An 11,630-nucleotide genomic window follows, 5' to 3' on the forward strand; every position below is an offset into this window, starting at 1 on the left:
ATGTAATTAAAATAATTCAGAGAAGATATTTAATCCGAGCGTAAACCATCATCAAACAGCGCGCCAGTTAGCCCTGTGCGAGGATTCTTCATTTAGGTCACCGACACCGTCGTTTGTTTTCTACCTTAAATTAATCGTAATTATCCTTAGAAAGTATTATATTTGGCATCTTAGAAAAGAAATGCAGTTCGCTCTACCACCATGTATAGTGTAGCGAACTGTATTTCTTAACTCATTTCTGACGTTTATTTTCCCTTTGACCTGTATCGCTCTAATTCTATCTTCACACAACAATTACAATCAATTACGTATTAGGGCGCGATGTTTGGTAATATTTCTTTATACTGTCCGAAACGGTGCGATTGGCTGAGGAGGGTAAACGAAGGACGGAGTCAACGCGCACCTAATTGAAATATGCTAATATTGCCTAAGGCCGGTGTCACGTGACCGTGACGACAACCAGAAGAAAAGTAGCGACTGGTATCGCCTTGCGCATCCATCATCCGGGTCTTCGTCAAGGTTAGATCTCTCTCCTTGCTCTGCGTTCATCATGGCGGAAAACAAACTTACGGTTAAGCAGAAATTTACCAATTTCTGTACGTTTCTTTACAATTCTGAAACAGGTGAAGTCCTAGGAAGATCTGGCAGGAATTGGGGTAAGTGTATAGTATTTTCTTGTCCAGTTTGTCCTCGAAAACAGGAGCGATCAGCACCCCCCGTGCATGTTTGGTCGGCTTCTGTTCAGACATAGCATTATTAAACAAATACGAAATGCTATACGTTTTCCTTTTAAAAGCGATATATTGCATTTAAGAGTGTTATTCTGATTGTTTGAATTTCTTGCTATTGTTTGAGCGTACAGCCCCAGAAATGATGTATAGAGATAATGACTAGAAAGAGAAATTTTCCATGGGCATGTAACATCGGTGCTAGTTTCGTTGCAACTGGTAATAAATAGGTTTCTTATCAAGATCATCTGTCGGAATTACTCGTGTCATTTACTCGTGGTGTTGTGATATTAGGCAGTGACTTTGTAGCCGTTATTATATGACATGGTACCAGTGTTTCAGATTGATTGGATAGGGTATCAGATGCATGACCTTTCACGATATTGCTTTGTAGTTGTGTCCCTCCAATCACCACCACCATGAATCGCCAGTACTATGTTTCCAAAAAATGTGAGCCCAGAATTTAACCCATCAAAGGCAATAACATGATGAGTAATGGGTTACTTGATCCCTGAAAGTTTCCAAACCAGATTGCAGTTTAATGCACTTTCTACAGTCCTAAGTAATTGTATAAGTCTTATAAGTAACTGGCATATAAGGTATATGAGTGTTGAATAAAGCTTTTGATAATAATTTCTTTGTTTAGTGTTCATTTAAGAAATGATCGCCAAATCATCTATATTAACAAACATGTTTTGGGTTATTGATTTGCAATGAATGTGATAAAAAGTTCCTGATGTTAATGGCCAGTTAACTCCACCCTTTCTGCAAGAATAGCTGCATTTCCCTGGTCAAAGTGGTATTTTAGGATGCTTGCAATTCACAGTTATTTAAAATCTTTCGATATTTGGCGAAGCCAATAAGTTTTAATAGTTCTTAGCTTTAATTGAATTTTGCTCACGAAGATAAGTTGTTAGGCAAATAGTATTATGCTAATATGCATGCTCCATGGAACAAGCTGTATGCCCCGAGAGCGTCTTTGCGGGAGCATTGGTGAACGTTAGGATGAGGACAATTCACTGTCATGTCAGGTTAATGCCTGTGGTCAAATGGTCTCAGGTCACCCTGACGAGAAATGTAGGTCAAATGCGGACTCGCACCTGGCCATATTTGCTCTCGGGAATGGGGGTCCCCGAATTGTTACCCATGCAGCACAATTTGTTGGTTTACTTTTACTGTTTGGCAATTTGAAATAGGGAAACTGGAAAATATTTGTTTCATGAGCTTTTAACAGAATGTGTTTAGGAAGCTTCAAGTAAATGACAGTTTAAGCATTTTCACTGTGAGTTCAAGAAATGTCTTTGTTCTGCGAACAGGAAAGAGTGAAATCAGTCTTTTCATTCAAATGTAACCTTACTGTCAGTCTTTTTAAATGAATAATTAAGAAGTAAAATCATTGTATGCAGTAAGAGCAGTAGATTGCCTTTGTTTCATATGTTGTGACCCCAGGATAATTGAACTTGGTTGTTTTGCTAAGCATGTTGGCGCTTGCAGTGATCAATAATTCCATAGAAATCAATAAAAGTGTAATGACTCCTGTTACTTGCTTGACGAGGGTTCCATTCAGTCATGGGTAGGGCAATAATCTTATTTCAAGGTTATAAGGGAGGCTGAAAATTCAAAATGCTGTAGACAAATGATTATGACTGTTTTTGCTGAAACTTATGTTATTCATCCTGCTCTTCTGTTTGAATGTATCAGTGTAATTTGGGAAATTTGCTATTAACATCATATTTGCAGGTCCTATGGTCGTACAGTATGATTTATGGAATAGGTATTTTTGGCATGTGTGTCCCAAAATAGCCTCTCTTGACATTGTGAATGTCACTTGGTGCACCCTAACTTTTATTTCAGTGATGATTGTATTTTCTCAAAGTGTCTGCTGGGAATGAAGCTGTTTTCCGAGTTTGTCTGTTGCCTGTTTGATTATATTGATTTCAGAAGATCCATGACAGAGATCGTGTTGTTACTATGGTTTCATGGTGTATGGACAGCACTGAGTTACAAGTTCAGTGCAAACAGATTTCCATTAGCAGATCAATGACATAAACCATTTTGAAGTTTCTTCTTCACTAATTTGTAGAACCATTTATGGATGAGATTTACTGGTTGAAGTGGGTTTTTTAAAGGACAAATAGCTTTTGTACAATTTTAAGCTTTTCATTCTATACCTGAAATTTCACAATATTTTTACAATGAAAAGATGAAATTCAGTTTGAAAATTATCTTGGGAACATTTACTAATTCTTCCCTGAAATGTATCCGTTAATAATGTCACTCCTTTATGAGCAAAATCCTGCAGAACAGATATTAACTCTAAAAAGTTGTCCTGTAATTATTCCCACAATTTGAATGGTATGACCGCTTTCACGGCTTATCAGTTAAGCTGTTTTCCTTGTCATTGAGATAGCCCCATTGTGAAATTCTTGGCATTTTAAAATTGAGCTTACAAACCTGTTCAGCAATCATTACATTGAATGATGTAACATTTCCCAACAGGTTCCAGGTAATGCCCTTGATATCAGGTGTCAATGGCTTGAAACTGTTATGTAATCTTATGTCAGCTCATGTAGGGAAACCTGTTTGTAATTGCCCATGGCAAGAGGAGCCTTGATAAGGAAAGTCCATGTGACATTCACGGTTCAGTGGCCAAGGAGAAAAGGTTATTACCTTTGTCACAGCCTACGAGCACACTTAACTAATGGGTTAATGTTCTACTCCTAGCAGGAAACGTGAAGGACAAACCTAGTGCTCCAGAAATCATGAGATTGTTGCTAGTGTTTAGAATTACAAGCAACTCGTGCAGTCTTTGTAAATCTGATATGAAAAAAACCCAACCGATTTAGTATGTCCCAATACAGCAGTATGAAGCAACCCATGACCTCCCTTACAATCCATGAATGGTTGCCAAACCTATTACTTTGATAAAGCATGTCACTAAAAACATTCAGACATTGAGCCAATCAAGCAGTCACATAAAACCTCTTTATCAAGATTTGGTATATTTGGCCCTAACTAGGGATAACAATTTATTGATAGGCCATAGGTCAGTAACTACTTGTGCATTACTTATTAGAATTGACATGTGGCACCAGTGATACAACTTGACTCAACAAGTCACCCATTCGGATATCACACCATTTACCAAGATAAACTTCAGTGTCACTTCATAAAAAAAAGATTCTCCACATGGGTACCATTTCTGGTGTCCCCCGGTGTGATATTGCTGGAATATTGCTAAAAGTGGTGTAAAACCCAACTCACTCACTCACTCACTCATAAAAACACACATAAAAAGCGATGATAAATTAGATCATTGCATTTGTACAGAACATATGTCACTATACATCTAGAATAGTGGGGATTGTGTTGTCATACAGTCTTGAAGGGTCTTTGATGAAGAATATTGTTCGTGAAAAACACCATTTAGAGGTAGTGGAAGCTGCAGTGGCTGAGTGGGTTAGATTGCTGACTTGTGCTGGCAATAAGATGCCAGACTGAGTGTGGGTTGATGTTGATTACCAGGTGATATTATCGGATGCCAGTCATGCAAATGGTTGTTTTCTCTTGCAGGAGAGATCACTATATTCTACATAATCTACTACATCTGTCTTGCGGGCTTCTTTGCGGCTTGCTATGCTGTCTTCATCACGACACTGGATGAGCATTTCCCCAGACTGATCCATGAAGATAGTTTAATTAGAGGAAATCCAGGTAATGTAAATTTTAGAATTTGAATTTGGAAGTAGTTTGAAAATCAAACGATCTTGTCAGTGTTTTGTTTACATTGACACTTGTTAATAATATTTTGTGCTGTTTTGATATGATTAAGTACCGTAGGTCAACTGTAACAACACTTCCTAATTCAAAGTACAGGTGATTTAATCCATACTTCTACCATTGAGTTGCACCTTAATTTTGTGAGAAAAGTGATAAGCTAATGTGAAGTAAGTACTTACTCAGTTACTGTACCATATATTTTAGGGTACAAGAATACCATGGAGTATGGCTGTTTTGGTTTTTTCTGTTTAGTAACTTTTTCTCACCAAGCCCAGCAGACAAGTCATATTTATGAGGATTTTCATAACTCTTGGATATTACCTGTAGACTATGTGGTAGTGTTGCCATTTGTTCATGGAATGTATGTCTTTGCTCCCTTCTGTGATGACGATTTATTACCTGCCTGAGATTTAAAGATATAATTATTTTCAGGAATGGGATTCCGGCCTATGCCAGACCTCGCAACAACTTTAATCCGTTATGAGATGGCTGATGAAAAAAGTTACAAACCATATGTAGATCACATCAATGAATACCTGGATAAAAGTGAGTAGCCAAGCTTTTGTCAATAAAACGTCTATTTTCAGATTTGCTGACATTCTTAAAATCTGACAATAAATCAGGGATTGGGATAGAGACCATTGACAATGGGCCATTTTCAGGATTATTAGCCATTTTCTGAATTTAGAATTGGCCACTGCCCTTGTATCAATAGTAAACTTCAAAATTTTAACGGGCCATTTTTTATTCTAATGTGGAAAATGGCCCATGGCCCCTGCCTTTCCCAATCCCTGATAAATTCAAGCAGAACGTGTTAAGAATTGGTTGTAAAATCCTGATAAAACATCCCAACTAATTGATCATCGAGGTTAATTGTCTGGTATCATATTGCAATTGTTCATAAATGTGAAAAATGTAGGAAGACATGTCACAGCTCGGAAAACAACCTAAAGTAATGCACCTTGTCACAAATCTTCTGTCTTGAACCAATTCCTCTTTGTATTTAATTTTTCCTGAGCATTACAGAATTGCAAGATTTTAAGTCGCATGACTCAGTCGTGTAAATTTATGCCAGGGTCTCCTTCCCAAATTGGTTACTGTCTGCATGAAATGAAATACATCTGTAGTTAGTAGTGGTGCTGAAAGCATAGTGCTGTTTGTTTGCAACTTGACATTTTGGCCTTGGTTTTTCTGAGAATGGATATTTACGTCAGTAAACTACTTTGAAATTGTCAGTCAAAGGGAGCTGTACTTTAGCATCTTGCTCTTTCAGTGCCTGTTTTGTTCAGTTCATTACATTTTACTGTTAGTAAAAAGATATTTGAGTGGTAACAGTTTTGTGCCTCTTTCAAACTGTCTACAGATCCAGGTTAGATGTAATGCCTTGTTACTATATTTAGCTCATTATATATATTATTGTTATTTCCTGGACTGAATATTTTGGCTGGAAAGTGTGGTTACTATTCATTCTTGAATAAGGCCGCCATATAGCTGGAATAATGCTGAGTGCTGTGTTAAACAACAATCAAGCAATCTTGAATAAGATCAGATGGTGTTGACAAACAATCTGTTTGTAGATCACAGAAATGCATAATAATTGTTATGCTTTGTTTGTAGATCACAGAAATGCCAGTAGTGACTTGGTTGATTGTCCTGATGGAGTGCCTCGCCCTGAGGAGACTACAGCCTGCACAGTTGACCTCAATACTACACTAGCTAGATGTGGAGATGACTTTGGATTCAAAGATGGGAAACCTTGCATTCTGCTCAAGTTAAACAAGGTAAAATTACGCAGTTATTTTAGTTTCAGTACCCAGCATGTTGGTTCATTAGTTAATGCTCCCAGGAATGTTTAGAGTAACATGTTTTATTAATGGGTATTTTGTCCTGATTTACTCGAGAATTGTACAGATTTCATCACCAGTATTTTTCTGAATTTGGTGACGTGTGTGTATGTGCATAATATATCCCTAAAAAATAAGCCAATTCACATTGAGTGTTTTTTATTCAGGTATTTGACTGGTTTCCTGAGCCCTTTGAGGCTGACAGTCTGCCCGATAACATGCCCCAGAGCCTTAAGGATAGATATGACCAGACCCGTGTTTGGGTCACTTGTGAGGGAGAGGTGAGTAATTTCTTGCTACCACTTGAAGGTGTTTGTGCAGAGACCACAGCAGGTTCTCCAGACTAGTTTAAGGTTAAGGGACAAGCGTTCTGATGGCAGGTATTAGTCTGGATCACCTCAGGGACTCAGACGCATCCTCAAGTTGACAGCCAAGGTCAAAGTCCCAAAATTCGAATTTATTGTTATTAAATTTATTTGATGTTCTGGCATCATAGATTTGACATGTATTTAACTGAGCCTGTTGATACCAGGACCAATAAAGAAAAAGTCCATAATTCTATGATCTACATTAATATGTTCAATGCAGTGTTACACTTCTACTACTGAAAATAAGAACTAGAGGATGTACAGAACATTTAGAAAAATCTATTTTGAACCAAAAGGGGGAGTTTTCCCAACAAAGGGCACAAAGTACTTTAAAATCCCTTGGTAATTACTAATTACCAAATACAGGTATTACCATTTTTGTGTATGTCCATTTGTTTAACATTGGTTTCATTCTAGTTTATTTGTTTTTCAGAACCCTGGTGATAACGAGAACCTGGGTGAGATAGAGTACCTGCCCCAACAAGGCTTTGACATGAAATACTACCCCTACAAGAACCAGAAGGACTACCTTTCGCCTCTGTTATTTCTCCGTCTCGCCAATATTAACCCAAATGTTGGGATGCTTATAGAATGCAAAGCCTGGGCAAGGAACATCTGGCACGATAGGACAGACAGACAGGGCAGCATTCACTTCGAAATCATCGTGGATTAATGTTTGGACTTGTTAAATAATAGGCATTTATCAATTTGGGAATACTCTATGGGACAAAGTCATATCATGAAGGCCTGATCCTTAATATATATATTCATTGACAGTGTTAAAAAGGGGAGGTTAACAGTGCTGTTTGTTCAGATGTAAAGTATTAATGAAGTGTAGCACTGTTTTAAAGTTTGATGGAAGGTCAGTCTATGTAAATATGGCTTTCGTCCAAAAGGTTTTGTATTAAAATCCCTCCGCTCCTTAGGACTGGAAAAATTAACTCCAGTAATAACTTAAACCAGCATAAGAAATACACCTTGGATGTCAAATATGAAATTGTTACCAAATGTGATAAAGAAAATAATAATTAAATCTTATTAAACATTGTTAAAACTTTGTGTGAATGATGTTTATAATTTTAACTAATTGTATAAGATTTTAGATGTTGCAGAATAGATATCTAATGCTTTATGTAAAAATGTGTAAATAGAAGATTGTTAGCATTATGAGATTCTTTCTTTTTCGTCCAGATCTCTTTTTTTTTCATTATTGGTTGTTAGAAATATATGCTTCTATGCTATTAGAAACAGGACATTTTGTGTGTCCATTACATTATTCTGAACTTGACAGTGTAGAGAAAATGTCATTAAACAGAGATGCCATCTTATGACAATCTGAAAAAAGTTGTTAATTGTGTGATAGATTCAGTTTCATAATTTTGTAGATAAAAATGTTGTAGATAAATAGATATATTGTCTATCATATAATCTGGAATGTAAGCTGACTAGAAATGGAGTGCCTTATGAAGCAAGTTGTATATTCTATTTGGCATTCAATGTAATTTAATCTTTAAATTTAAATAGTGGAATTGATTCATAAGGCATTCCATACAGTTGTTACTTTTTAGGATAAGCCAATGGTTTTGTCTGAGAGTGTTCATTGTGCAAATGTGATGTTGATTGACAAGGTGTTCCTTGTTGGTGAAGTTTACAAGTGAAGGTAATCCTACAACTGGTAGGGCTCCCATCATTGTATGTGGCACATTGTGTGAATGGTTAAGTATGCAAGACAATTCACGCATAGGCTGGCTTTTGGATATATAGCGGAAACACCTATGGAGTTGGTATGTGTTTGACAAGGAATAATGTTTAAAAGTGTGATTTGGTTCAGTCTTTGGAAGGAAAATATGCATGCTGGTAAATCATCTTTTGCATTGAAGATTTGATTGCACTCTTAACTGATTTCTGAAAGAGCGCCTGATAATCAGTTCAACCCACAGTGCAAAAAGTGTATGTATAAATGTGTATCTCAATAAGGCGCGAATCCTGATGGTTGAAATCGACCATCGCTTATTTCACCATTTGTCAGCACATTCCCATATAGGTAGATATATGTATGTGTGTGATATCTTAGGACATTCTATTCAGGGAGGAATCTTGATTTGAACATATTCACCAAACAATTTTGGTGAGGCATAACATTGTTATCACATGCGACATAAGTCTTTGACAATACATCTGAGGAGTATATACCCAAAGTATTGCCATCTCTATACAGATGAAGGTAGTGTTGAGAAATGTATGTGCCATAGTTGGAATCAGTAGTTTGATGGAAACTCAATCAAATGAATATTTCTCCATTGCCTCATTTATTTGTTATGATCACTTGTAAGAAGCAAATATTGGGAGCCATTTTTAGAAACGGGTTGGAACCCTTGTTTGGCCAAGACGTTTGTCTGACTATCACCAGTACTATGCATTTCTACATTCACATTGTCGGATTTTAATATTTTTGTCTTTTTATGGCAATGTTCACTGTGGTCGTTTTAGATTCCTGCAAATGCTACAATGAATTCAACAGGCCATATAGGTTGTAAGTGCAAGATTATCACAGGATGATTGGGTTGTTAGACCTGCATGGCATTTCTTCAATAATTTGTGTCACATTCTTCACATATTCAGAACAATTTGCATGTACTTATTTCCAAATTTTTAAACTACATCACGGTTCATTTCTTTTTATCTCTTTGTATATGTCTGTTTTAACATCAGTTTCAAATTATCCCTTCAGACATAAATACTTAGCTGTCCTAATTTAAGTATCACACCTCACAGGGAAAGATATTTCTTCTGTGAGGTGTGATTTGTCGTTAGCTTTTAGTTCTGTACACCACTGTAGAATGTTAACCAGATGTCTGTGAAACGGAATAAAATTTTGTTTTAATACACCTGAGCTCTTGTTTTTATTATGATCAGTTTCGAAATGGTTCTGCCAGATTTCTGAATCTACATGTTGGATTGACGTTGACGTTGCACTTATAGCAATATTCAAGTAATGTCAGTGCTGTCAACAAGTGTGAGTGATCAATAGGAGCAGATCCTCCACGAGGTCTGGGTGTGATATGGTTGTTTAACGCCACACCCAGCAAAATTCCAACAATATGGCGGAGGTCTGTAAATAATCGAGTCTGGCCCAAGCGATCCAGTGTTCAACATCACGATCAACGCATTTGGGATATGATGCCGTGTCAACCAGGTCAGCGAGCCTGACCAACCGATGCCGTTTGTCGCCTCTTACGACAGGCATGGGTTGCTGAAGACCAATTCTGATCCGGATCTTCACGGGTGGCTGTGATATGGTTGGTAACCATAGCCTTTTGTTACGTTTTGACTTTTCACATGTTTAAATACTGCAGTAGGGCTGAATGAGTGAAAAAGACAGGTTTTAAATGTAACGTGAAAGATCCAAGTATGAGCCATTCTGTAATGGGATGCATGGTATATCAGTTTAAAAACCTTCGTTCCCCACACCGAAGACCCGGGTTCGATTCCCAACATGGGTACCATGTGCGAAGCCCATTTCTGGTGTCCCCCGCCGTGATTTTGCTGGAATATCGCTAAAAGCGGTGTAAAGACATATTCACTCATACACCTTTGCCTTGATGCTGGAAGACAAGGAGGTGTTTTGAAATTGGCCCAATTTCTACACGAGAGAAGTATTGTCGCTGCCTGTGACACAAGACAACATTCGAAGTTGTATTTATTCTTATCATGACTCGCGTCCACTTCAGGTGTAACATTCACTCATGATCAAAACATATAGGTTAAACTGAAGTGTTGTGTATTTACAGCAATGAAATATGGTCTTACAACATAGACACAATACGACGGGTAAATAATCTATTTCTGGCCATGGGTCTCTGGTATTAAGCCTGCTCGACATTAGTGGGGCGGTGGGGTAGCCTAATGGTTAAGCGTTCGCACGTCACGTCGAAGACCCGGGTTCGACCCCCAACATTGGCACAATGTGTGATCTACAGTATATGTGATCTAAAAATGTTACTCTGCATTGTCAAATATGGTACACGCCGACCTAAGAAAGTGTAGTCCGAAATATAACATGTTACATTTAACCACTTTCTAAATGGCATGGTGAATAATAGCTTTCGGCCGTGGGAGCAGTGCCAATTTATACTTACCAGAGGTGTATACAAAGTCCGTGGTCTAAACTACAAGTTGTAGTAGACTGTTGTACGACACCCATTTTGTGGAAGCCGTAGTGGCTGGTTTGGCATACTCTGTGCGCTGGCTGTTATAGGTGCCTGACTCTGAGAAGTGGGTTCGAATCCCCCGGTGGGACTCAACACAACCACAACCCAAAAGCACTAGAATATGTACTTTACTAAGAAAATGTAATCCCAAATATAGCATATGGTAAGATACCAACCTAGTTCTCAATGTGCATGAATATGAACCCCTGTGCACGTGCAATCGGTGACAGCTTATGCAATGACTGACAGCCCGTGATAACGTGCACGTCGATTGGCGTGAGAACGCACAAGCGGTGAAATTCGTGCATTTCGAGAAAGCGGCTTGAAATTCAGTCATCGGTCTACATACACAATATGACCCAAGGTGGGCGCCACCACAGAGGTTCACAGAAATATTAGAATAACTTACTGTATATCAACGGAGTTCAATAATTAGTTCAACTGTAGTCACCGTCGGTCATTCATTCGCCAGGCATCTTATGATTGGGTTCGATTTCCCAAATGTTTAGACTGTAAGGTCACTACCAGGTCACAACAAATTGATTACTTGTTGTCGTATTTGAGAGCTGGGGCTTCCTGAATAGACCGCCAATCGTCCATGTGGCATCGATCTCTCACCTTGTTATGGTAGTTGTTGTTGATGTTGTGTAGATAACAACCTGAAGTTATTATACAACAACAATTAATTAAACACTCAAG

At 37.9% G+C, this 11,630-nt stretch overlaps 1 protein-coding gene across 1 annotated transcript; it reads left to right on the plus strand.

Moving 5' to 3' along the window:
* The first annotated feature begins 490 nt into the window (after positions 1 to 490).
* Positions 491 to 9,606, plus strand: LOC124266781 (probable sodium/potassium-transporting ATPase subunit beta-3). Its single transcript, XM_046701581.1, has 6 exons — positions 491 to 656; positions 4,302 to 4,442; positions 4,941 to 5,054; positions 6,126 to 6,289; positions 6,520 to 6,633; positions 7,154 to 9,606. Exons 1-6 carry the CDS (start codon positions 551 to 553, stop codon positions 7,391 to 7,393), a joined length of 879 nt encoding a protein of 292 aa, XP_046557537.1. The 5' UTR covers positions 491 to 550; the 3' UTR covers positions 7,394 to 9,606.
* The last annotated feature ends 2,024 nt before the right edge of the window (positions 9,607 to 11,630 follow it).

The sequence above is a fragment of the Haliotis rubra genome, unplaced genomic scaffold (genome assembly GCF_003918875.1).
Source record: "Haliotis rubra isolate DU_JTF1 unplaced genomic scaffold, ASM391887v1 Scf128, whole genome shotgun sequence".
Classification (NCBI taxonomy): domain Eukaryota; kingdom Metazoa; phylum Mollusca; class Gastropoda; order Lepetellida; family Haliotidae; genus Haliotis; species Haliotis rubra.